This window comes from Oncorhynchus tshawytscha, linkage group LG03, assembly GCF_018296145.1.
Source record: "Oncorhynchus tshawytscha isolate Ot180627B linkage group LG03, Otsh_v2.0, whole genome shotgun sequence".
Taxonomy (NCBI): Eukaryota; Metazoa; Chordata; class Actinopteri; order Salmoniformes; family Salmonidae; genus Oncorhynchus; species Oncorhynchus tshawytscha.
This window is the reverse complement of record NC_056431.1, coordinates 73790686-73818332: the sequence shown is the minus strand read 5'-3', so window position 1 is coordinate 73818332 and position 27647 is coordinate 73790686. Positions and strand designations below refer to the sequence as shown.

General features: G+C 45.9%; 1 protein-coding gene across 2 annotated transcripts; it reads right to left on the bottom strand.

The window, feature by feature from the left end:
- Window positions 1–19362: 19362 nt before the first annotated feature.
- LOC112224853 (CD276 antigen-like) lies at window positions 19363–26062 on the bottom strand. Of its 2 annotated transcripts, none has more exons than XM_042320139.1 (5): window positions 25929–26062; window positions 20330–20683; window positions 19791–20102; window positions 19604–19702; window positions 19363–19452 (listed from the first exon to the last, which is right to left on the bottom strand). In XM_042320139.1, exons 1-5 carry the CDS (start codon window positions 25966–25968, stop codon window positions 19412–19414), a joined length of 846 nt encoding a protein of 281 aa, XP_042176073.1. In that variant the 5' UTR covers window positions 25969–26062; the 3' UTR covers window positions 19363–19411. The 2 variants fall into 2 exon arrangements, with proteins under 2 accessions (XP_042176073.1, XP_042176074.1); XM_042320140.1 differs by having other exon boundaries at window positions 19818–20102.
- Window positions 26063–27647: the final 1585 nt, after the last annotated feature.

Below are 27647 nucleotides of genomic sequence, written 5' to 3'. Positions count from 1 at the left end.
GGACTGTATGGGCTGTGGAGGTCTGGGGAGGACAAAGGGACTGTATGGGCTGTGGCTGTCTGGGGGAGGACAAGGGGACTGTATGTGCTGTGGCTGTCTGGGGGAGGACAAGGGGATTGTATGGGCTGTGGAGGTCTGGGGAGGACAAGGTGATTGTATGTGCTGTGGCTGTCTGGGGGAGGACAAGGGGATTGTATGGGCTGTGGAGGTCTGGGGAGGACAAGGGGACTGTATGGGCTGTGCAGGTCTGGGGAGGACAAGGGGACTGTATGGGCTGTGGCTGTCTGGGGGAGGACACGAGTATTGTATGGGCTGTGGCTGTCTGGGGGAGGACACGAGTATTGTATGGGCTGTGGCTGTCTGGGGGAGGACACAAGTATTGTATGGGCTGTGCTTCCACCTACTGGACATTGAGGCAACTTCTTTAATTGAAGGCTCTCATACACACCCTTACACACTCATTGTTATCATGAAGTGTTGTTTATTTGACTCCTCTGTCAAACACACACACACACACACATGCACGCACACACACAAAAACACACTCTCACACACTCTCACACACAGACACTCTCTCTCACACACACACACACACACACACACACACACACACACACACACACACATCATAATCAGCTAATCAGCAGAACACAGAGGGAGTATTATAATGGAAGCCTCTCCCCAGAGCAGCTACCTGTCCAGCAGAACACAGAGGGAGTATTATAATGGAAGCCTCTCCCCAGAGCAGCTACCTGTCCAGCAGAACACAGAGGGAGTATTATAATGGAAGCCTCTCCCCAGAGCAGCTACCTGTCCAGCAGAACACAGAGGGAGAATTATAACAGAAGCCTCTCCCCAGAGCAGCTACCTGTCCAGCAGAACACAGAGGGAGAATTATAACAGAAGCCTCTCCCCAGAGCAGCTGGATTGTAAACTGTCATGGTCACCACATATTGATACAACAGTAGCTAAGATGAGGAGAAGTCTGTCCATAATAAAGTGATGCTCTACCTTCTTTGACAACACACTGTAATCAAATTATTAAAACCGTTTGGAAGTTTTGACTAACTCAAGATTGAGCTTCTCTTCCACTACCTCTTCCAACATGCAATGCCCGTAGAAAAAGCGACTGATGTCGTCAATATGAAATGATAAACTTCACCTGTTATATCTAAAAATGACCATATATATTGATTGTTTCAAGCAAAGCTACCCAAACTATTTCTGATGGTGAACCTGAACAATGGAAATGATGTAAAATCCTGATCAGCAGGTAGGCTGCAGAGTTGTCTCCGGGGGGGTACCTTACCTTTTATTCCAGTAAAACACCGTCTTCAACAGCGCATTTGATTTTAAAAAATTACCTAGAAAAATTACGCTAGTTGTCACTCAACAAATAAAGCGTAATATTGCGTAACATTTGAATGTTGTTGATTTGCAGATGTTGGGGTTATCCACGTTCTGTTACTGGGGTTATCCACGTTCTGTTACTGGGGTTATCTATGTTCTGTTACTGGGGTTATCCACATTCTGTTACTGGGGTTATCCACGTTCTGTTACTGGGGTTATCCACGTTCTGTTACTGGGGTTATCTATGTTCTGTTACTGGGGTTATACGTTCTGTTACTGGGGTTATCTATGTTCTGTTACTGGGGTTATCCACGTTCTGTTACTGGGGTTATCTACGTTCTGTTACTGGGGTTATCCACGTTCTGTTACTGGGGTTATCCACGTTCTGTTACTGGGGTTATCCACGTTCTGTTACTGGGGTTATCTACGTTCTGTTACTGGGGTTATCCACGTTCTGTTGCTAGGGTTATCTATGTTCTGTTACTGGGGTTATCTATGTTCTGTTACTGGGGTTATCTACGTTCTGTTACTGGGGTTATCCACGTTCTGTTACTGGGGTTATCCACGTTCTGTTACTGGGGTTATCTACGTTCTGTTACTGGGGTTATCTACGTTCTGTTACTGGGGTTATCCACGTTCTGTTGCTAGGGTTATCCACGTTCTGTTACTGGGGTTATCCACATTCTGTTACTGGGGTTATCCACATTCTGTTACTGGGGTTATCCACGTTCTGTTACTGGGGGGTTATCTACGTTCTGTTACTGGGGTTATCTACGTTCTGTTACTGGGGGGGTTATGGGGTTATCTACGTTCTGTTACTGGGGTTATCCACGTTCTGTTACTGGGGTTATCTGGGGTTATCGTTCTGTTACTGGGGTTATCCACATTCTGTTACTGGGGTTATCCACATTCTGTTACTGGGGTTATCCACGTTCTGTTACTGGGGTTATCTACGTTCTGTTACTGGGGTTATCTATGTTCTGTTACTGGGGTTATCTACGTTCTGTTACTGGGGTTATCCACGTTCTGTTACTGGGGTTATCCACATTCTGTTACTGGGGTTATCCACGTTCTGTTACTGGGGTTATCTACGTTCTGTTACTGGGGTTATCCACGTTCTGTTACTGGGGTTATCTACGTTCTGTTACTGGGGTTATCCACGTTCTGTTACTAGGGTTATCTACGTTCTGTTACTGGGGTTATCCACGTTCTGTTACTGGGGTTATCTATGTTCTGTTACTGGGGTTATCTACGTTCTGTTACTGGGGTTATCCACGTTCTGTTACTGGGGTTATCCACGTTCTGTTACTGGGGTTATCCACGTTCTGTTACTGGGGTTATCCACGTTCTGTTACTGGGGTTATCCACGTTCTGTTACTGGGGTTATCTACGTTCTGTTACTGGGGTTATCCACGTTCTGTTACTGGGGTTATCCACGTTCTGTTACTGGGGTTATCTACGTTCTGTTACTGGGGTTATCTACGTTCTGTTACTGGGGTTATCCACATTCTGTTACTGGGGTTATCCACATTCTGTTACTGGGGTTATCCACATTCTGTTACTGGGCTTATCCACATTCTGTCACTGGGCTTATCCACATTCTGTTACTGGGGTTATCCACATTCTGTTACTGGGGTTATCTACGTTCTGTTACTGGGGTTATCTACGTTCTGTTACTGGGGTTATCTACGTTCTGTTACTGGGGTTATCTACGTTCTGTTACTGGGGTTATCTATGTTCTGTTACTGGGGTTATCTACGTTCTGTTACTGGGGTTATCCACATTCTGTTACTGGGGTTATACATTTTATCTACGCTACTGTGTATTTTGGGTGGTGGTGTACATTTATCAAGGTCTGTTGAATGGAATTTAAAGTGCACTATTTACAGAGACAAGTTAGTGGGCTGTGGGACAGAGACAAGTTAGTGGGCTGTAGGACAGAGACAAGTTAGTGGGCTGTGGGACAGAGACAAGTTAGTGGGCTGTAGGACAGAGACAAGTTAGTGGGCTGTAGGACAGAGACAAGTTAGTGGGCTGTAGGTCAGTAATGAGGTAGTGGGCTGTAGGACAGAGACAAGGTAGTGGGCTGTAGGACAGAGACAAGTTAGTGGGCTGTAGGACAGAGACAAGTTAGTGGGCTGTAGGACAGAGACAAGGTAGTGGGCTGTAGGTCAGTAACGAGGTAGTGGGCTGTAGGACAGTGACGAGGTAGTGGGCTGTATGACAGTGACGAGGTAGTGGGCTTTAGGACAGTGACGAGGTAGTGGGCTGTAGGACAGTGACGAGGTAGTGGGCTGTATGACAGTGACGAGGTAGTGGGCTTTAGGTCAGAGAATTGCAGCATATAATTTAGGTGATTCACTATTGTTTTTGACCTTTATTTAACTAGGCAAGTCAGTTAAGAACAAATTCTTATTTTCAATGACAGCCTAGGAAAAGTGGGTTAACTGCCTGTTCAGGGGCAGAACGACAGATTTGTACCTTGTCAGCTCAGGGGTTTGAACTTGCAACCTTCCGGTTACTAGTCCAACATTCTAACCACTAGGTTACCCTACTATAGACATTTAATGGACATAACATTTTGAAGTTAATTATTACAGTGGGCTACCTTTAAGAGGAATAGGAATGTATTTAGTTTAAATAGCAGAAAACAAATCATTCAGTCAACATCCATACTGGTTATATACTATGGTGATATTTTCTATATGAATGCAGTGGTTGGACGCAGTTTATTATCATCATACTATTCTTTATGACAGCAATAGGTTCGGTACACATCACCGCATTCTGTATCAGAAAGTACACTCTGAGGAAAAAAAAAGTTCCAAAATGATTCTTATGCTTTCCCCCATAGGAGAACCATTTTTGGGTTCCAGGTAAAACCATTTTGGGTTCCATGTAGAACCCTTTGTAGAAAGGGTTCTACATGGAACGCTAAAGGGTTCTACTTGGAACCTAAAAAGGGTTCTACCTGCAATCAAAAGGGGTTATTGAAAGGGTTCTCATATGGGGAAGAACCCGCTAAGGTTCTAGATAACTCTGTGTAGGCTGTCCATCTGAAGATCAATGCATTGCACTGTGTTTATAAAGCCCCTTGCACAAACATTCACCGTATCTTATTTATTACAGTTAACCTGCAGATGTACGAGCTATCATACCTTGTCTCAGGGATGGCTAACTCTGGAGATCCCTTTCAACCTGAGTTAGGTTAACCTGCAGATGTACAGCAGGTTAACCTAGCAGGTTAACCTAACTCAGGTTGAAAGGGATCTCCAGAGTTGGCCATCCCTGAGACAGGGTATGATAGCTCGTACATCTGCAGGTTAACCTATCATACCCTGTCTCAGGGATGGCCAACTCTGGAGATCCCTTTCAACCTGAGTTAGGTTAACCTGCTATTAGTTCTTTTTGCACTTCACTTGTGGAATAATCTCAAACTCTCACATTTTATAATTTGGTGCCTCACGGGCAATTTAGACAGCTGATTTGAGAACCTTTTTTTTTTACTGAAAAATGTGTTTGTTTTCTTTGATTGTGTTTTTCATCTCTGTTTTGCTTTCTGCAGTGTATTGATGTGTATATGTATTTTGTCATTTCAGGGCTCATCTGTAAAAGAGTCCTTGATCTCAGCATGTCTCCCTGTTGAATAAAGGTTAAATAAAAACCTGTTTTTCAAGTGGATCATGACAGATACTACCCCCAACCTTCTACTAACACCCCGGGCCACCAGCCTACATGATGAGTGTACTTACATTCCCCATACTGTCTCTTTGTGCTGGTCCAGGCTTGGTTTGTGGATTAAAGCACAAGCGCAGCTGTTGGCCCCGTGATCAAAGAGGATTGGGGCCCCGTCGCTGTCAGTCCCTATGTCAGCGGGGCCGTTCTGTTTGGGATTACCACACCTGTGGTTCAGGGATTAATCCCACCAGAGACATGGGAACCAGGGACAGGGGGCCCAGCGGTCTGGGGGTAAGGGATGGTGGGGCGGACCACACCTTTAGGCCTTGCCCTTGTGCCCTGGGTGCATTTTAACATGTTGGGGGGCGAAGGTTGTACAAGTAGGGGAAACCTCAAAATACACACACTAAGAGAATTGATCACAATGAGTCAAAAAGGAAGATATTTTGAATACAATTTATATACAATACATGATCAAAAGTATATGGACACCTGCTCATTGATTATCTTATTCCAAAATCATGGGCATTATTTCGGGGAGGTAGCATTCTCCTGGCATCTGCCAAACCTATATTTGTCCGTCAGACTGCCAGATGGAGAAGCGTGATTCATTACTCCAGGGAAGCTTTACACCACTCCAGCTGATGCTTGGCATTCCACATGGTAATCTAAGGCTTGTGTGCGGATGCTCGGCCACGGAAACCCATTTCATGAAGATCCCGACGAATGTTGCTTCCGGAGGCAGTTTGGAACTCGGTAGTGAGTGTTGCAACCCGTGGTCACTCGTGGTCCTGTTCTGTGAGCTAGTGTGACCTACCACTTCGCGTCTAAGCCAATGTTGCTCCTAGACGTTTCCACTTCACAATAACAGCACTTTCAGTTGACTGGGACAGCTCTAGTAGGGCAGGAATTTGTACAAATTGACTTGTTGGAAAGGTGGCATCTTATGACTGTCCCACGTTGAAAGTCACTGAGCTCTTCAGTAAGGCCATTCTACTGCCAACGTTTGTTTATGGAGATTGCATGGCTGTGTGCTTGATTTTATACCAGTCAGCAACAGGTGTGGCTGAAATAGCCGAATACACTAATTTATGTGGTGTCCACACACTTTTGTGATAAAAGTCAACATGGGCAAGTAAATTCAACATGTTGGATGTATTATATATTTGTATTAATTTAAGCATTTTTAACTATGTTTTTTGTTTGGTATACATTTTAAAGTGAAGAATATGAGTCAAAGCGTAAATCCGGTACCCTGAAGCACAGTGATAACACATGTGTAACCTTTATTTAACCAGGCAAGTCAGTTAAGAAGAAATTCTTAATTACAATGGCGGCCAATGGGCCAATGGGACTATCCCGGCGACGCACTGGGCCAATGGGACTCCCAATCACAGCCGGTTGTGATACAGCCTGGATTCAAACCTGGGTGTCTGTAGTGACACCTCTAACACTGCGATGCAGTGCCTTAGACCGCTACGCCACTCAGGAGCTCAGAAATGAGTGTAATAACCCGCGATCTTCAGTTTCTTTCAGTAATATTGTTAACTACATAATCTACTGTAACATTGAGCTGTAGCATGGTACTTAACTGAACCCCTGTGGTGAGAAAGGGAGATAAACAGCTCTATTGTGTTAGTATCAGTAACAGCTTGTATGTCATATTTCTGGGTGGATCCTAGTCTCCTCTGATCCCGAGGATCATGATGCAGATCCCCAGTTGTGGTTGTTAGTGTTAGATTGACCTCTCGTGTTTCCATCCCATTTGCTCTGGACAGTTTGTCTTACAGCTTAATGTCACTTCCCGCTTTTCTCCCTAAACAAAGAAAGTAGAAGAAGAGAAAAATCCCTTCCAACCTGCTGCATCGAGCACTTTTCTGTTGGATGAGAGGCCAAATCCTCGCTGAGGGTTTAAGTTCCCATCCGTCAGTCTTACCCGGCCATGACGCCCCCCAAACACATGAAATACCGCAGGAGCACCAGCGCTGCATGGGCGCCCATTCTCCCACTGTGTTTCATAAACACGGACTTAACCCCAAGCTCCCCTGAAAGATACACTCCCCGTCACGCACACGGCACATCCCCAACGGAGCTACATTCCTGTCTCTCTCACACACACACACACGCATGCCTGCACGCACACGCACACACACGCACGCACGCACACACACACACACACACACACATATACACACACACACACGCACTCACACACACACACATACACACACACATACTCCCGCACTCTCTCTTATTCCTCTCCTCTCTCTCCTTCTTCCTTCCTCTCTCTCTCTCTCTTCTTCTCTCTCCTCTCTCTCCTCTCCTTCCTCCCCTCTCTCTTCTTCCTCTCCTCTCTCTCCCCTCTCTCTCTCTTCTTCTCCTCTCCTCCCTCTCTCTCTCCTTCTTCCTCTCCTCTCCTCTCCTCTCCTCTCCTCTCCTCTCCTCTCTCTCCCTTATTCCTCTCCTCTCTCTCTTCTTCCTCTCCTCTCTCTCCCTTATTCCTCTCCTCCCTCTCTCTTCTTCCTCTCCTCTCTCTCTTCTTCCTCTCCTCTCTCTCTTCTTCCTCTCCTCTCTCCCTTCTTCCTCTCCTCTCTCTCTCTTCTTCCTCTCCTCTCTCTCTTCTTCCTCTCCTCTCTCTCTCTTCTTCCTCTCCTCTCTCCCTTCTTCCTCTCCTCTCTCTCTTCTTCCTCTCCTCTCTCTCTCTTCTTCCTCTCCTCTCTCTCCCTTCTTCCTCTCCTCCCTGTCTCTTCTTCCTCTCCTCTCTCTCTTCTTCCTCTCCTCTCTCTCTCTTCTTCCTCTCCTCTCTCTCTTCTTCCTCTCCTCTCTCTCTCTTCTTCCTCTCCTCTCTCCCTTCTTCCTCTCCTCTCTCTCTTCTTCCTCTCCTCTCTCTCCCTTCTTCCTCTCCTCCCTGTCTCTTCTTCCTCTCCTCTCTCTCTTCTTCCTCTCCTCTCTCTACCTTCTTCCTCTCCTCCCTCTCTCTTCTTCCTCTCCTCTCTCTCCCTTCTTCCTCTCCTCTCTCTCTCTCTCTTCTTCCTCTCCTCTCTCTCTTCTTCCTCTCCTCTCTCTCTTCTTCCTCTCCTCTCTCTCTTCTTCCTCTCCTCTCTCTCTCTTCTTCCTCTCCTCTCTCTCTTCTTCCTCTCCTCTCTCCCTTCTTCCTCTCCTCTCTCTCTTCATCCTCTCCTCCCTCTCTCTTCTTCCTCTCCTCCCTGTCTCTTCTTCCTCTCCTCCCTCTCTTTTCTTCCTCTCCTCCCTGTCTCTTCTTCCTCTCCTTCCTCTCTCTTCTTCCTCTCCTCTCTCTCCCTTCTTCCTCTCCTCTCCTCTCCTCTCTCTCCCTTATTCCTCTCCTCTCTCTCTTCTTCCTCTCCTCCCTGTCTCTTCATACACTACTCTCTCTCTCTTCTTCCTCTCCTCTCTCTCTTCTTCCTCTCCTCTCTCTCTCTTCTTCCTCTCCTCTCTCTCTTCTTCCTCTCCTCTCTCTCTCTTCTTCCTCTCCTCCCTCTCCCTTCTTCCTCTCCTCTCCTCTCTTCTTCCTCTCCTCTCTCTCCCTTCTTCCTCTCCTCCCTGTCTCTTCTTCCTCTCCTCTCTCTCTTCTTCCTCTCCTCTCTCTACCTTCTTCCTCTCCTCCCTCTCTCTTCTTCCTCTCCTCTCTCTCTCTTCTTCCTCTCCTCTCCTCTCTCTCTCTTCTTCCTCTCTCTCTCTCTCTTCTTCCTCTCCTCTCTCTCTTCTTCCTCTCTCTCTCTCTCTTCTTCCTCTCCTCTCTCTCTCTTCTTCCTCTCTCTCTCTCTCTCTTCTTCCTCTCCTCTCTCTCCCTTCTTCCTCTCCTCTCTCTCTTCATCCTCTCCTCCCTCTCTCTTCTTCCTCTCTCTCCCTGTCTATTCTTCCTCTCCTCCCTCTCTTTTCTTCCTCTCCTCCCTGTCTCTTCTTCCTCTCCTTCCTCTCTCTTCTTCCTCTCCTCTCTCTCCCTTCTTCCTCTCCTCTCCTCTCCTCTCTCTCCCTTATTCCTCTCCTCTCTCTCTTCTTCCTCTCCTCCCTGTCTCTTCATACACTACTCTCTCTCTCTTCTTCCTCTCCTCTCTCTCTTCTTCCTCTCCTCTCTCTCTCTTCTTCCTCTCCTCTCTGTCTCTTCTTCCTCTCCTCCCTCTCTCTTCATCCTCTCCTCCCTCTCTCTTCTTCCTCTCCTCCCTGTCTCTTCTTCCTCTCCTCCCTCTCCCTTCTTCCTCTCCTCCCTGTCTCTTCTTCCTCTCATCCCTCTCTCTTCTTCCTCTCCTCCCTGTCTCTTCTTCCTCTCCTCCCTGTCTCTTCTTCCTCTCCTCTCTCTCTCTTCTTCCTCTCCTCCCTCTCTCTTCTTCCTCTCCTCCCTGTCTCTTCTTCCTCTCCTCCCTCTCTCTTCATCCTCTCCTCTCCCTTCTTCCTCTCCTCTCCTCTCCCTTCTTCCTCTCCTCTCTCTCTCTCTTCTTCCTCTCCTCTCCTCTCTCTCCCGTCTTCCTCTCCTCTCTCTCTTCTTCATCTCCTCTCTCTCTCTTCTTCCTCTCCTCTCTCTCTCTTCTTCCTCTCCTCTCTCTCCCTTCTTCCTCTCCTCTCCTCTCTCCCCATTCTTCCTCTCCTCTCCTCTCTCTCCCTTCTTCCTCTCCTCTCCTCTCTCTTCTTCCTCTCCTCCCTGTCTCTTCTTCCTCTCCTCACTCTCTCTTCATCCTCTCCTCCCTCTCCCTTCTTCCTCTCCTCCCTGTCTCTTCTTCCTCTCCTCCCTCTCTCTTCTTCCTCTCCTCCCTGTCTCTTCTTCCTCTCCTCTCTCTCTCTTCTTCCTCTCCTCCCTCTCTCTTCTTCCTCTCCTCCCTGTCTCTTCTTCCTCTCCTCACTCTCTCTTCATCCTCTCCTCTCCTCTCCCTTCTTCCTCTCCTCTCCCTTCTTCCTCGCCACCCTCTCTCTTCTTCCTCTCCTCCCTGTCTCTTCTTCCTCTCCTCCCTGTCTCTTCTTCCTCTCCTCCCTCTCTCTTCATCCTCTCCTCTCCCTTCTTCCTCTCCTCTCCTCTCTCTTCTTCCTCTCCGCCCTCTCTCTTCTTCCTCTCCTCTCTCTCCTTCTTCCTCTCCTCTCTCTCTTCTTCCTCTCCTCTCTCTACCTTCTTCCTCTCCTCCCTCTACCTTCTTCCTCTCCTCTCCCTCTTCTTCCTCTCCTCTCCTCTCTCTTCTTCCTCTCCTCTCCTCTCTCTTCTTCCTCTCTCTCCTCTCTCTTCTTCCTCTCCTCTCCTCTCTCTTCTTCCTCTCCTCTCCTCTCTCTTCTTCCTCTCCTCTCCTCTCTCTTCTTCCTCTCCGCCCTCTCTCTTCTTCCTCTCCTGTCCTCTCTCTCCCTTATTCCTCTCCTCTCTCTCTTCTTCCTCTCCTCCCTGTCTCTTCATACACCTCTCTCTCTCTTCTTCCTCTCCTCTCTCTCTCTTCTTCCTCTCCTCTCTCTCTTCTTCCTCTCCTCTCTCCCTTCTTCCTCTCCTCTCTCTCTCTTCTTCCTCTCCTCCCTGTCTCTTCTTCCTCTCCTCCCTCTCTCTTCATCCTCTCCTCCCTCTCTCTTCTTCCTCTCCTCCCTGTCTCTTCTTCCTCTCCTCCCTCTCTCTTCTTCCTCTCCTCCCTGTCTCTTCTTCCTCTCCTCCCTCTCTCTTCTTCCTCTCCTCTCTCTCCCTTCTTTCTCCTCTCCTCTCTCTCCCTTATTCCTCTCCTCTCTCTCTTCTTCCTCTCCTCTCTCCATCTTCCTCTCCTCTCTCTCTTCTTCCTCTCCTCTCTCTCTCTTCTTCCTCTCCTCCCTGTCTCTTCTTCCTCTCCTCCCTCTCTCTTCTTCTTCTCCTCTCCTCTCCCTTCTTCCTCTCCTCTCTTCTCCCTCTCCTCTCCTCTCTCTCTCCCTTATTCCTCTCCTCTCTCTCTTCTTCCTCTCCTCTCTCTCTCTCTTCTTCCTCTCCTCTCTCCCATCTTCCTCTCCTCTCTCTCTTCTTCCTCTCCTCTCTCTCCCGTCTTCCTCTCCTCTCTCTCTTCTTCCTCTCCTCTCTCCCGTCTTCCTCTCCTCTCTCTCTCCCTTCTTCCTCTCCTCTCCTCTCTCTCCCTTCTTCCTCTCCTCTCCTCTCTCTCCCTTCTTCCTCTCCTCTCTCTTCTTCCTCTCCTCCCTGTCTCTTCTTCCTCTCCTCCCTCTCTCTTCATCCTCTCCTCTCCTCTCCCTTCTTCCTCTCCTCTCCTCTCTTTCCCTTATTCCTCTCCTCTCTCTCTTCTTCCTCTCCTCTCTCTCTCTTCTTCCTCTCCTCTCTCCCATCTTCCTCTCCTCTCTCTCTTCTTCCTCTCCTCTCTCCCGTCTTCCTCTCCTCTCTCTCTTCTTCTTCTCTCCTCTCCCGTCTTCCTCTCCTCTCTCTCCCTTCTTCCTCTCCTCTCCTCTCTCTCCCTTCTTCCTCTCCTCTCCTCTCTCTCTCCCTTCTTCCTCTCCTCTCTCTTCTTCCTCTCCTCCCTGTCTCTTCTTCCTCTCCTCCCTCTCTCTTCATCCTCTCCTCTCCCTTCTTCCTCTCCTCTCCTCTCCCTTCTTCCTCTCCACCCTCTCTCTTCTTCCTCTCACAAGTGCAAAGTGTATTATGTGGTGGTTGTATGTAATACACAAGGACATGTGCAAAACCTCTTCTCATCAATTGTTTATTACTCCAAGTAGTAGACATGCCGTTGAGATACATAAGAGATAGAATTAGGCTAGATGGTGACATATCGTGATGAGTCTATTATGTTACATCAACACATCCAGATCAAATTCAACAATCTATTCAAGATGCAGGTGCAAACATTTTATTTTCAAATCAAATTTAAATGTTTATACAATCTTTACTGACATGTTAGATATTACTATTAAGAGTGAAGCAAGCAGATACGTCTGACAACGTTTAAGGGATTTAATTTTATATTTTAATTTAACATGGTTTAATACGTATAGCAGAAGTCTGAGCGTTGAGGGGAAGACAGAAAACTAGCTGTCATTGGCAGAGTGGTTTGGAACTCTCTTTCTGATTGGTTTATTAACTCATTTACCTTCTGGTGATGTCACCAGGCATGCCAAAGCTCCATCGCACCAAAACAGCTGGTCTTTTCAAACAGCTCTTACACTAAAAGAGCATTATCGTCATTTTCACAATTTAACACTATTATTCCAACCTCAGTGTGGAAATATATATATATATAAAACACAGGAAAATCTTTTTTGGACTGCACTGGGCCTTTAAACAGTTCTGTTTTCTAATAGCCATGATATACCTTGAATTAGTCCATGGAGGTTTTTGCCCTGAACAGCTCAATCATAATGTTATTTGTGTGGCTCTTTGCTGACAGCTGTTGATGTAATTTGACAGGCGGTCAATGATGAGCAAAGTAAATAATTAAATAGCGTAGTAAAACAAATTGCCCTGAAGTCTGTTCCCACCAGTCTGTGACTCAGAGACCATGAAGCAGAGATATAGCGTCGAGTCCATTTCAATTCGTGTCTGTTAAATAGGACATTGAATTTATCCATGAGGATGTATTGAGAGGAATGGACTTTTGATTAAATGGACACCAACAGCCTCATAGCAGTGCCATAATATGACATTTCATATGTCAAAGTATGTTACTGAATGTGATAAAGCGTATTAGAAACGATGACACATTGACATAACAGTTAAGCACACCTAAACCTCAAATAAAGATTTTACCTCTTATTTGACTAGGCAAGTCAATTAAGAACAAATTCTTATTTACAATGACAGCCTACACCGGCCAAACCTGGACAACACGATGCCGATAGTGCGCCGCACATATGGGATTCACAATCACAGCCAGTTGTGATACAGCCGGGAATCGAACCAGGTGTGTCTGTAGTGATGCCTCTTGCACTGAGATGCAGTGCCTTATACTGCTGCGCTACTCGGGAGCAGAATGTACATTCAGAAGTAATGACTGGAACTTAAGTGGTATTGTGTTTCATTTCCAGTCACTTCATGTCTGATGGAGCCGTGAACAATATATAATGTAACTCTTACCAAACCCTTTCCATGATTTTGAAGATAGCTTCTTCCTCTGGGCCATTTTGTGAATCATCTATTTTAATGTTCTCTACCAAATCCCCCATGGCTAATATGAATCTTTACTAAACACTCTCTGATACTGTCAGGTTGTGCGGTACTGGTGTAGGAGTCAGGTGCAGGAGAGCTGAGAGTTGTGATCTACTGGTGTAGGAGTCAGGTGCAGGAGAGCAGAGAGTTGTGATCTACTGGTGTAGGAGTCAGGTGCAGGAGAGCAGAGAGTTGTGATCTACTGGTGTAGGAGTCCGTTGCAGGAGAGCAGAGAGTTGTGATCTACTGGTGTAGGAGTCCGGTGCAGGAGAGCAGAGAGTTGTGACTGGTGTAGGAGTCCGTTGCAGGAGAGCAGAGAGTTGTGATCTACTGGTGTAGGAGTCAAGTGCAGAGAGAGTTGTGATCAGAGAGGTGCAGAGAGCAGAGAGTTGTGATCTTCAGAGTTGTGATATACCGGTGTAGGAGTCCGTTGCAGGAGAGCAGAGGAGTCCGTCAGAGAGTTGTGATATACCGGTGGGTCCGTTGCAGGAGAGCAGAGAGTTGTGATCTACTGGGTGTAGGAGCAGGAGAGCAGAGTTGTTGTGATCTACTGGTGTAGGAGTCTGGTGCAGGAGAGCAGAGAGTTGTGATATACCGGTGTAGGAGTCCGTTGCAGGAGAGCAGAGAGTTGTGATCTACTGGTGTAGGAGTCCGGTGCAGGAGAGCAGAGAGTTGTGATCTACTGGTGTAGGAGTCCGTTGCAGGAGAGCAGAGAGTTGTGATCTACTGGTGTAGGAGTCCGGTGCAGAGAGTTGTGATCTACTGGTGTAGGAGTCAGGTGCAGGAGAGCAGAGAGTTGTGATCTACTGGTGTAGGAGTCAGGTGCAGGAGAGCAGAGAGTTGTGATCTACTGGTGTAGGAGTCCGTTGCAGGAGAGCAGAGAGTTGTGATCTACTGGTGTAGGAGTCCGGTGCAGGAGAGCAGAGAGTTGTGATCAGACGCACACCTTATTTGGCAGAAGCAAACAACAGACGGACGCAACAATGTCCTACAAACCTCCAGCCAAAGACAAAAGTGAAAAGCGCGACAAAGTCACAAAGATGCAAAATGTTTAAAAATTAAACATACTACGGTTTGAACAATGGTACCCGGAGAAAAAACCAGCCTGGCGCGACACACAAAACAAGTAACAAAAACAATTCCACACAAAGACATGGGAGGAAACAGAGGGAATATATATGTAGATTGATTAGGGAATGTAAACCAGGTGTGCGGGGAAACAAGACAAAACAAATGGAACAATGAAAAGTGGAGCGACGATGGCTAGAAGGCCGGTGACGTCGACCGCCGAACGCCGCCCGAACAAGGAGAGGAGCCGACTTCGGCGGAGGTCGTGACAGATACACAGGGCAGCTGTACTTCCCTTGCCTCCAATATGCCCCTTTTACAGCGCTGGCCAAAGATGTACCCACAGGGAATCTTTGGCCACTGTTCTAATCTACACTGAGTGTACAAAACATTAGGAACACCTTCCTCATATTGAGTTCCCACCGTTGTGTCAAGTTGGCTGGATATCCTGTGGATGGAATACCATTCTTGATACACACAGGAATCTGTTGACCGTGACAAATCCAGCAGCGTTGTAGTTCTTGACACACTCAGGTGCCCGGCACCTACTACCATACCCCGTTCAACGGCATATACATATTATGTCTTGCCCATTTACACTCTGAATGGCACACATACACAATCCATGTTTCAATTGTCTCAAGGCTTAAAAGGCCTTCTTCAACCCGGAAGAGTCTGAGACCTGTCTAAGCTGGTAGGGTTCTACTATGGAATTGGTTATGGAAATAAATCAAATATACATGCTAAATATATGCTATATATACTAAATCTATATGCTAAATGTATTCTATATTAATCTATATGGAATTGGTTATGGAAATAAATCAAATATACATGCTAAATATATGCTATATATACTAAATCTATATGCTAAATGTATTCTATATTAATCTATATGGAATTGGTTATGGAAATAAATCAAATATACATGCTAAATATATGCTATATATACTAAATCTATATGCTAAATGTATTCTATATTAATCTATATGGAATTGTTTTAAGAAGGTCATACCAGGTCATACCATTTAGGTACGTGATTTTGGTTTTTAAGAACACTTGAAGTATTCAAAACTAGATACAGTGAAACAATGATGTGATGAAAATTTGGCTTTACTGCTATTAGCTCATGCAAACGTATGGAATAACACATTCACTACATTGAACAACAGATAGTCTCCCCATCCTAAAACAAAATCTAAATAAAGTTTGTTCTGAAGTGTCTCCATCAAGATTTTTATTTACATTTTTTAAACAGTCTCCATATATAATTCCAAAAATAATTTTAACTGGTACCAGGGAACCTTCAGACGAGTCTTGTGAGGCCTGTCCTAGAGCAAAACAACTGACACGTACGAGTCTTGTGAGGCCTGTGGGCGTCCTAGAGCAAAACAACTGACACGTACGAGTCTTGTGAGGCCTGTGGGCATCCTAGAGCAAAACAACTGACACGTACGAGTCTTGTGAGGCCTGTGGGCGTCCTAGAGCAAAACAACTGACACATACGAGTCTTGTGAGGCCTGTGGGCATCCTAGAGCAAAACAACTGACACGTACGAGTCTTGTGAGGCCTGTGGGCATCCTAGAGCAAAACAACTGACACGTACGAGTCTTGTGAGGCCTGTGGGCGTCCTAGAGCAAAACAACTGACACGTACGAGTCTTGTGAGGCCTGTGGGCGTCCTAGAGCAAAACAACTGACACGTACGAGTCTTGTGAGGCCTGTGGGCATCCTAGAGCAAAACAACTGACACGTACGAGTCTTGTGAGGCCTGTGGGCGTCCAAGAGCAAAACAACTGACACGTACGAGTCTTGTGACAGTCACCTGTCCACAGAGAGGGTATGAGTGTATAGCCCAAACTGTTCGGATGCTCCAAACAGAAGATGGCAGATCGTTTGAATCAAGTCGAGGTCCAAGACGCTTGTGGGGGGAAAAACAGAGAACACCATCGTGCTCGTGAGAGTCACATCTTTCCATTGATTCATAATAGAGATGCAAAAAAAGGACACATTTTTGCGGGATTTTTTTATCATGCTAGTTCAATCTCCTCGGGGGCACAGACATCGAGTTAAGAGTTTTTCAACCTGTCTGGTCCACTTCACCTACACTGATTAAAGTGGATTAAACAGGTGACATCATCAAGGGATCATAGCTTTCACCTGGATTCCAATGATCAGTCTGTCGTAGAAAGGTGTTCCTAATGTTTGGTACCACTCAGTGTTTGATCTCAAGTCTAGTTCTGTGATCTCATCGTGATCAAGTGACATGGACATAACCAGAGGCAGTAATGACATGTTCAGCTCCATGCCCTGCCTAGGCTTTATACTGTTAGACAGATAGCATGAATGATGCCCAGGGACAATGCGACTCTGTATTACAAGACTTGAATGTTTAATCACCGAGTACTACAACTTAGGGACTGACAAAACACTCTAATCCTGACCAACATTACCCAATAGCCTCTGCTCTTCTCCCAACCGCTTACCACTTTGTACCCCTCTCACACAGGTGAGGCAATTGTAATTATCACCTAGGGAACTGCATACAAAAATGTATATAAAATCATTTTGGAACATCTTTTGATGCTCTGATGAAGGTGTAACTGCTGAAACAAAATAAAATAAAAATAGAATCAAATTAAATTTTAAAAAAGGTGAAATGAGACTTTCTGATAACGGCGTTTTGAACATTTTCATTTGAACTATTTTGAGTGCTGCCGTTTCCCAATTTCTGGAATTTGGGATTTCATTTGAGGTCCGTGTCATATACTACAGAGCACCCAGCTATTCAATTATGAACCTCTTCCTGCCCTGACACCGATCCTGCCTGCCGTCCTGTACCTGTGTCACGACTCCTATCGAAGGTGGCCCCCTTCCTGTTCGGGTGGCGCTCGGCGGTCGTCGTCACCGGCCAACTAGCTGCCACTGATCCCTTTTCCCGCTTTTCTGTTTATTAGTTGCACCGGGTGTTTAGTTTAGGATAATTGGTTGGGCTTTATTTACCAGCCGGCCCGCCTGCTGGTTGTGTGGGATTGTTTTCAGTATACATGTTGTACACGGCTGTTGGTCACGGTTGTCCGTGTATTTTGTAATTTGCTGGACTGTTTGGGGCATTTGTTTGGGTTGGCGTCGTTTCACCGTTGTGGTGTAACTAAAGTAGCTCTACCCTGAACTCTCTGCTTCCTGCGCCTGACTTCTTCCTCCACTACACCCCAGGCATTACAGAATCCTGCACCATCATAGAATGGAGTCAGCAGGAGCAGCTGCCAACCCCCTCCCATCGATGGAGGAACATGTCCTCCACCACACCACCGTCATCCATCGGATCAGATCCGCGATAAACCAGATGATGGAGAGAATGGACCAATGGGAGAGGAGTGATCTCCTCTCTTCACCTCCGGTTCCTCCAGCTCTGGATCCCCCTTCTCCTCCCTCCCCCTCCGGCTCCAGCGCTCTCTCCGTCTTGCGCTCCCGAGGGACTATGATGGAGCGGCAGCGGGGTGTCAGGGGTTCCTGCTCCAACTGGAACTGTACCTAGCGACCGTGAGGCCCACTCCCTCGGGAGAGGAGAGGGTGAGTCTCCTCGTCTCCTGCCTGACGGGTCGTGCTCTGGAGTGGGCGAACGCGGTCTGGAATGGCCCAGACTCGGCAAAGGAGCACTACTAATTTACCCGCCGCTTTCGTGCCGTGTTTGATCACCCTCCAGAGGGCCAAGCGGCAGGTGAGCGACTGTTCCACCTTAGGCAGGAGAAGAGGAGTGCACAGGATTACGCTTTGGAGTTCCGGACCTTGGACGCTGGGTCTGGGTGGAATGACAGGGCCCTAATAGACCACTACCGGTGTAGTCTCCGGGAGGACGTCCGCAGGGAGCTAGCGTGACATGTCTTTCCGACTGCACAATCTACTGGCTGCCCGCGGGCGTTTGGAGAGGGTCCTGTTCGTTCCACCACCCAGCGCCCCCGCTCCCATTACTATGGAGTTAGGGGGGGCCGTACCGAGGAGGTGGAGGCTCCCCCTGCACCAGCTGTGGTTGGAGAGGACACATGGCCAATCGGTGCTGGGGGTGCCCGTCTGGGAGTCGAGAGGGCAGGCGGAACGCTTCTCGGTCACCCCAGAACCCCCTGTTGGTCACATGTTTGTCTTGATTTTTTTCCTTGATTTTTTTCCCCCTCTTCCCAGCATAAGGAGCTAGTCGATTCAGGTGCAGCTGGGGACTTTATGGATCGTGGACTTGCCATCAAGCTGGGTGTTCCGCTGGTGCCGATAGATTCTCCTTTTCCCGTGCACTCCCTAGATAGCCGGCCGTTAGGTTCAGGGTTGGTCAGGGAGGCCACGGTTCCACTGGACATCTGGCTCCTGTAGCACCACCTCTGGCTCCTGTAGCAACACCTCTGGCTCCTGTAGCACCACCTCTGGCTCCTGCAGCACCACCTCTGGCTCCTGCAGCACCACCTCTGGCTCCTGCAGCACCACCTCTGGCTCCTGCAGCACCACCTCTGGCTCCTGTAGCACCACCTCTGGCTCCTGTAGCACCACCTCTGGCTCCTGTGGCACCACCTCTGGCTGGCACCACCCTGTGGCCCCATCTCTGGCTCCTGTAGCCCCATCTCTGGCTCCTGTAGCCCCATCTCTGGCTCCTGTAGCCCCATCTCTGGCTCCTGTAGCCCCATCTCTGGCTCCTGTGGCCCCATCTCTGGCTCCTGTGGCCCCATCTCTGGCTCCTGTAGTACCACCTCTGGCTCCTGTAGTACCACCTCTGGCTCCTGTAGCACCACCTCTGGCTCCTGTAGCACCACCTCTGGCTCCTGTAGCACCACCTCTGGCTCCTGTGGCCCCATCTCTGGCTCCTGTAGAACCACCTCTGGCTCCTGTAGCACCACCTCTGGCTCCTGTAGCACCATCTCTGGCTCCTGTGGCCCCATCTCTGGCTCCTGTAGCACCATCTCTGGCTCCTGTAGCACCATCTCGGGCTCCTGTTGGCCCACCTCTGGCTCCTGTAGCACCATCTCTGGCTCCTGTGGAAAATTGGTGGCCCTGTAGCACCATCTCTGGCTCCACAACCTCGATCAACATGGATCAGTGTTTTTAGTCATAATTAACCAGATCAACATGGATCAGTGTTTTTAGTCATAATTAACCAGATCAACATGGATCATTGTTTTTAGTCATAATTAACAATACATCTAACTACTGAATAAAATGTATATAGGGCCAGCTGATATCAACCATACCTGATATAGGGCCAGCACATACTGGTCACACCTGAAATGTGAAATAATATAGTATTTGAATGTAAATGGAGAACAAATCCTTAGATGTGACACTGACAGAGTAATTACAGACTGAGACAACTTTATACAGTACTGAATCTGATTTCATTACAAGAAGTAAAACATCGGAAATTGTAACTTACGTTTTTTGTACACAAAATAACCCCCGATGGAAAACAGAATCAATACTGCAATGATCACTATTGTGATAATGATGGGAGTAAAGCCTTCCTGAACATCACCTGTGAGGAAAAGACAAGATGAGTGATTAAGTTTTCAGTTCATGAATATTAGGCAGTGAGTGGTGGTGTTACGTCCTGTCACATGTACCTGCAGGGTCAGTGTTAATGCTCTTACTGGGGCTGACGATGGTTGTGTTGCTCACAGTCTCTCTCAGAACGGGGTTGAAGATATGGCAGGTCACCGTCTGATTTTCTGTTATATTCACTTGGCTCCAGACGCTGTACAGTCCACTTTCAGAATCCAGAGTAATGTTGGTCTGTACTTCCCACGGGTCCAGAGTGCGGTTCCCACGGTCCTGGATGGTCCATGTGACCATTGGTTGTGGGTATCCACCCTGGGTTGAACACGTGGAATTCATATTTGTCTTGTTCACAGTCACACTGGGTGTCGGGAACCGTGCTGAAAGTGAACAAAATAAATAGAACAAGATGTTAGAAAGGTGCCATAGTAATGTTTGATGATTTCCTACAATGACCGTATTAATGCTGTGAATGATTCACACAGGTGGACATGGTATCAAACACATCCAATACATGGTTCCCATGTGGTTGATGCTATTCCATTACAGACATTATTACGAGCTAGCCTCCCCTCAGAAGCCCCCTGTGTTATTAACTCAACCATACCTGCCACAAGTAGGGTAGTGCGACACGGTTGGATATGCTTATCATTCTCGCCAAACAGTGTAGCGAAAGCCCTGTAGACGTTCTGCTTGTCTTCAAGTGTTACTTGGCTGAGTTTGATAGAGATATTCCCAGAACTCATCTCAGACACAAAGGCTTTAGTTCTGTTTGTGTAAAGACTATCCTGATGTTGATTCTCTTCTCCTTTGTTGAACGAGTACAACACTCTTTCGGACTCGTCTTGCCAATGGAACCGGAGTCTTGCTGTGTCGATGGCCGTGGATGATTTCAGGTCACAGGACAGGAGAACAGACTCTCCTATAATCCCAGTGACTTCATTCTCAGATGCAGCTGGTGCTGAAACGTACCAATATGTCAAAGTTACAAACTAAGCTCAGAATTCAACACAGATAATAAACCAATGTCACTGTGTTAGTGAATGTGTGTGGTTTGCGTATAAGAAAGTCTATGCATGGATCAATTAGATTGTGGTGTAACATAGTGAGGGATTGTCGCTTTGCCTTCAGGTCCACATGGAGCCTGATAGTTTCCTGCCCCTCCATGCCCATATCCTTCATGTTATCAATGGTTTTCGAATCAAATCAAAATCAAATCAAATCAAAAATGGTTAGCAGATGTTAATGCGAGTGTAGCGAAATGCTTGTGCTTCTAGTTCCGACAAGGCAGTAATAACCAACAAGTAATCTAACCTAACAATTTCACAACAACTACCACAAGTGTACAGGGATGAAGAATATGTACATAAAGATATATGAATGAGTGATGGTACAGAACGGCATAGGCAAGATGCAGTAGATGGTATCGACTACAGTATATACATATGAGATGAGTAATGTAGGGTATGTAAACATTATATTAACCTCTAGGGGGCACTATTTTTATGTTTGGAAAAATAACGATCCCAAAGTAAACGGCCTATTTCTCAGGACCAGATGCTAGAATATGCATATAATTGACGGATTAGGATAGAAAACACTCTAAAGTTTCCAAAACTGTCCAAATTTTGTCTGTGAGTTAAACAGAACTGATATTGCAGGCTAAAACCTGAGGAAAATCCAATCAGGTTGGTTGTCCTCACGGTCTGCAAAATAAGGCTAAAAAAACTACAGCCACATGCAAATCACAACCACATTTATTATCTGACATCTATGATTCATTCATTCATTTAACCAGAGCCTTGAGTTTCTGTTTGAATGTGTGTGTGAAAGCCGAGAGAATGAATCATTGATTCGATGGCCACGAGGTGACCAAGAGGAGCCAACTTAATCTTTAGACAAGCTAAAACCCTTTCCTTCCTTCCTAAAACAATGAATGAAATACAAATATTGAGGTAGAGGAGACGTACTAAACAACAAAAATCCCAACACCAGTGTAGACATTCCACCATGCAAGAGACTAAATGAAATACCTTGAATATTGTCGCATCACAAGTTGAAAAAAGAATAGTTACAAGCCAGACAGGGAAGTGAGTGGACACTCCTTCTTTTTCTTTTTTTTCATGAGACGTTCCGAGTCTAGGAGATATAATGCTGCTGATGTAACCGTGATTCTAAAATGATAACAAACTATGGCAATCTGGAGGCAGAAGAAACACACACCTGGTTAGGTGGCTAGGTATACCCTAATGAAGACAGCTAGGCTCTGCTGGCTAGGTATACCCTAGGCTAGGTAGACCCTAATGAAGACAGCTAGGCTCTCTGGCTAGGTATACCCTAATGAAGACAGCTAGGCTCTGCTGACTAGGGATACCCTAGGCTAGGTATACCCTAATGAAGACAGCTAGACTCTGCTGACTAGGTATACCCTAGGCTAGGTAGACCCTAATGAAGACAGCTAGGCTCTGCTGGCTAGGTATACCCTAGGCTAGGTAGACCTAATGAAGACAGCTAGGCTCTGCTGGCTAGGTATACCCTAGGCTAGGTAGACCCTAATGAAGACAGCTAGGCTCTGCTGGCTAGGTATACCCTAGGCTAGGTAGACCCTAATGAAGACAGCTAGGCTCTCTGGCTAGGTATACCCTAATGAAGACAGCTAGGCTCTGCTGACTAGGGATACCCTAGGCTAGGTATACCCTAATGAAGACAGCTAGACTCTGCTGGCTAGGTATACCCTAGGCTAGGTAGACCCTAATGAAGACAGCTAGGCTCTGCTGGCTAGGTATACCCTAGGCTAGGTAGACCCTAATGAAGACAGCTAGGCTCTGCTGGCTAGGTATACCCTAGGCTAGGTAGACCCTAATGAAGACAGCTAGGCTCTGCTGGCTAGGTATACCCTAGGCTAGGTATACCCTAATGAAGACAGCTAGGCTCTCTGGCTAGGTATACCCGAATGAAGACAGCTAGGCTCTGCTGACTAGGGATACCCTAATGAAGACAGCTAGGCTCTCTGACTAGGTATACCCTAATGAAGACAGCTAGGCTCTGCTGGCTAAGTATACCCTAATGAAGACAGCTAGGCTCTCTGGTTAGGTATACCCTAATGAAGACAGCTAGGCTCTCTGGCTAGGGATACCCTAAAGTTGTAATCATCTATGCATAGTCACTTTAATAACTCTACCTACATGTACAACCGCGCCCCTCAACTAACCGGTGCCCCCGCACATTGACTCTGTACCGGTACCCCCCTGTATATAGTCTCGCAATTGTTATTTTACTGCTGCTCTTTAATTGCTTGTTATTTTTTATTTCTTATTCTTAATCGTATTTTAACTGCATTGTTGGTTAGGGGCTCGTAAGTAAGTTTGATTTGATTTGAAATTGTTAACCCAAAGATTATTACCTTCGCCTTGATTTGTCAGTCTCGTCCAGATCCTCATGGTATTTGTAGTTCTTTATGATAGCCATTTGTAGTTCTTTATGATAGCCACATTAGCAGCTAATTAGCATTTCATTTTGGAGGGATAAATAAAGGTTAATATATAAAATAAACGACGCCTTGTCCTAGAGAAATTTACGCAGTTCTCAAAATGTCACGGCAAGGTAAACGTATCAAAAGAGCATAGCTTTATCATATCATTACCAGTCTGGATCTAAGCAGTATTGTGGTAGCATAGCCTACCGATATAAATACTTGGCACGCTAATGCGGCAGCAACTTGCATTCAAACAACCGCGCCCTATCCACACAGCCATTATTTTTCGCACATCGTGATCTAAATAATTAAATCATGAAATGTGCCTTTGGTTGTATGTTGTATTTGTAAGTAAAGGCCCAGGTACAGATGAGGAAGCCACGAGGGACACGACCACAGTGACACGATAGAGAATATAAAACTTACCAGACAACAACAAAACACTGATTAATATCAGGATGGCCAGGATTGGAAAACAGGATGGAAAACAAGATGGAAAACAAGATGGAAAACAGGATGGAAAACAAGATGGAAAACAAGATGGAAAGCAGGATGGAAAACAGGATGGAAAACAAGATGGAAAGCAGGATGGGAAATGAAACAATAAAGTAGTTTGGAGATTACCGAATACTGGGCAATACGCTCCTGAGCGAAGGGAAAAAAATGAATGAGGCTTCAGACACGATGGAGTACTTCTCCTTATTATATCCGGTTCCGGGGTCATTCCGTCACATCCGTATTTACAAAATCCTAACAAACACGTTCAACACAACGCTAGTATCAGTATTTCACCATAACCTGTTGGTCATCGTCTTCGTCAGCCACTGTCTGAGATGTATGACTCACTGTGTCGTGTGTCTGCAGTGTCAAAGCTTTCTGTTTCTAATACAGTCTATTACCACCACGAAGGAGCTAGTTGGGTCACACTACATAAAACATGCTACGAGGATGCAGTACAAAGCAGGTTTTGCTTTGTCAACAGGTCATTACCATCTGCTTGTATTTATGGACCTCATTTAAAATGATCGAAATATTGGATATTCTTAATGTGCCATGCTGCTAAGTCTTTCAAAATACATCCACTAGGGGGCGGTGTCTCAGTTCAGAGGAAGGCATTGATGCTATGGACTGGCCCGACCAATAATTTTGGTTTACTGAGCCTATCCACTAGGGGGCGGTGTTTCAGCTCCATTGGGTTTGAGCTGTACTTGCTTTCACAACTGTCTGAACTGTGATATTTACACATTTGTCATGTGATCTGATACACTTGAAAGACATCCAGCAATGCATCTACTCTAGTTGAGGTGAAATGGTCTCGTCTACTGGTCTAAATCTGATTTATTTAAATCTTTGTAATTACAGCAGTGTAACTGAAATGAGTAGGCCTCACTGTCTCTGTACATTCACTGGATGGTAGAACTCACAGGCTGGTATGACGATAAAGTTACTCTGGGTCTCATTGAGGATGGGGTTGTAGATACTGCAGGTTATATTCTGTCCCTCTGTCACATTCACTCGGCTACTGATGTTGTAGGTTCCTGTTCCAGGATCCTGGGTAGTCTTGGTGACAGCGTCGTGACGCTCCAGAGTACGGTTATGGGTCCTCCATGTCACCTGGTGTTCAGGGAAGCCTCCGTGGGTGGTGCACACAAGCGTCATGTCTGTGAAGTTTAATGTCATTGGAGAACTTTCACTGTGATGTATCAAACTAGGCCTCACAGAGATGAGTGAACAAATTACACAACAATGACTTACTTATTTCATTTATTTCATAAACAAAGTTATGCAAAAACCCAATTCCCTAATCTATTTTGTAACAACATTATAATGGAATCAAATGTAATTAATTAGAAAATTATAGTTTCCCAAATTATATATTTGTTTACAAGTGCATAGAGGCCGACCTGATGATATGTGGCTGCTGTGTTAAACACATTTTTTTAACCTTTGATAGACAACTTTTGCAATCAATCATATGCATTTATAAGGCCCTTTTTTACATCAGCTCATATCTCAAAGTGCTGTACAGAAACCCAGCCTAAAACCACAAACAGCAAGCAATGCAGATGTAGAAAGCACTCTGCCCTCTTTCTAATCTTCTCTACTTCTGCATATTTTTAATACTGAATGTTACCAGATTTTCAACCAAAACCTAATAGAGATTTACGCAGTTATCAAAACGTCACTCCAGGGTAAACCATTAAACACAACCCATTTTTAACGTGTTTCCAAAATCGTTCATGGGACAAATTAATGGTGGAACCATTTCCCTGTTCGACAACTAGGTTTTATGGGTATTATGACTCATACTGTGGTACTCTATAAATAACGTACAGTCCCTGCTCTGGCCAAGACTCTTTCTGAAAGGAAGCAACAAGCCTAGAAATATATGTTTTCTATTTGCCCAACAATGCATCTAAAATCAAAAGTGGATAGCTTTATCAATTCATAACCAGTCTGGATCTAAGCAGTATTGTGGTAGCATAGCCTACCGATATAAATACTTGGCACGCTAATGTGGCAGCAACTTGCATTCAAACAGCCAAGCCTTTTTTTCACACAGCCATTATTTTTTACACATTGTGTTCTAAATAATACATCATAAAATGTGCCTTTGGTTGGTTGTATGTTGTATCTGTGAGTAAAGGCATGTGGATAAAAGGCCCAGGTACAGATGAGGAAGCCACGAGGGACACGACCACAGTGACACGATAGAGAATATAAAACTTACCAGGCAACAACAAAACACTGATTAATATCAGGATGGCCATTGGACTCTGCAGGATTCTGGTGGAAAACAAGATGGAAAACAGGATGGAAAGCAGGATGGAAAACAAGATGGAAAACAAGATGGAAAACAGGATGGAAAACAAGATGGAAAACAAGATGGAAAACAGGATGGAAAACAAGATGGAAAACAAGATGGAAAACAGGATGGAAAACAGGATGGAAAACAAGATGGAAAACAAGATGGAAAACAAGATGGATAGCAGGATGGAAAACAGGATGGAAAACAAGATGGGGCACAAGATGGAAAGCAGGATGGAAAACAAGATGGAAAGCAGGATGGAAAACAAGATGGAAAGCAGGATGGAAAACAAGATGGAAAACAAGATGGAAAACAGGATGGAAAACAAGATGGAAAACAAGATGGAAAGCAGGATGGAAAACAAGATGGAAAACAAGATGGAAAACAAGATGGAAAACAAGATGGAAAGCAGGATGGAAAACAAGATGGAAAGCAGGATGGAAAACAGGATGGAAAACAAGATGGAAAACAAGATGGAAAACAGGATGGAAAACAAGATGGAAAACAAGATGGAAAACAAGATGGAAAACAGGATGGAAAACAAGATGGAAAACAGGATGGAAAACAAGATGGAAAACAAGATGGAAAACAAGATGGAAAACAGGATGGAAAACAAGATGGAAAACAAGATGGAAAATGAAACAAAAATGTAAGTTTGGAGTTTACTGTATACTATGTAAAATGCTGCTGAGCGAGAGAGAAAATGAATGAGTCTTCCGACAAGAGAAACAGTTCTCTTTATTGCAGTATCATATCCTGTTCAGGGGTCAAGCATTCCGGCCACATCCATAGTTACACATTCCTAACAAACAATTTCAACACAAAGCTAGTGCTAGTATTTCACCATAACTTGTTGGTCATCGTCTTCGTCAGTCACTGTCTGAGATGCATGACTGTGTCGTGTGTCTGCAGTGTCAAAGCTTTCTGTTTCTAATACAGTCTATTACCACCACGAAGGAGCTAGTCGGGTCACACTACATAAAACATGCTACGAGGATGCAGTACAAAGCAGGTTTTGCCATCATTACCATCTGCTTGCATGGAGGATACTTGCTTCATAAAAACCCATTCCTGTCAGGAGGATCAGTATCATGCTCATCAACACACTGATGACAGGGATCATAAAGGTTGACCTTACCAGACATGTCTCTCCCTCCTCTTGATAATAGGCATGTTTGACCCCATGTCCTGTCTGTGATGTCCTATGAGAAATGCTTGTCAGCCATATGTTCACTGCTCACAAGCAAATCATGATCCTCCCTTCCCTCCTCACCTCAAACATCTCCCTCCCCTCCTCATCTCAAACATCTCCCTCCCCTCCTCCCCTCCTTATCTCAAACATCTCCCTCCCCTCCTCCCCTCAAACAGCTCCCTTCCTTCCTCCCTTCCCTCCTCATCTCAAACATCTCCCTCCCCCCTCCCCTCCTCATCTCAAACATCTCCCTCCCCTCCTCCCCTCCTCATCTCAAACAGCTCCCTCCCTTCCTCCCCTCCTCATCTCAAACATCTCCCTCCCCTCCTCATCTCAAACATCTCCCTCCCCTCCTCCTCAAACAGCTCCCTTCCTTCCTCCCTCCTCATCATCTCAAACATCTCCCTCCCCTCCTCCCCTCCTCATCTCAAACATCTCTCCCTCCCCTC

Bases quoted from the DNA above. Each gene is read 5' to 3' on its own strand.
- LOC112224853 (XM_042320139.1), bottom strand. From the start codon at position 25,968: ATGGCCATCCTGATATTAATCAGTGTTTTGTTGTTGCCTG. The intron at 20,684-25,928 runs GTAAGTTTTATA...GGTACGTTTCAG, and splicing joins CAGTGTTTTGTTGTTGCCTG to CACCAGCTGCATCTGAGAAT. The intron at 19,453-19,603 runs GTAAGTTACAAT...TTCACATTTCAG, and splicing joins TTATTTTGTGTACAAAAAAC to GTGTGACCAGTATGTGCTGG.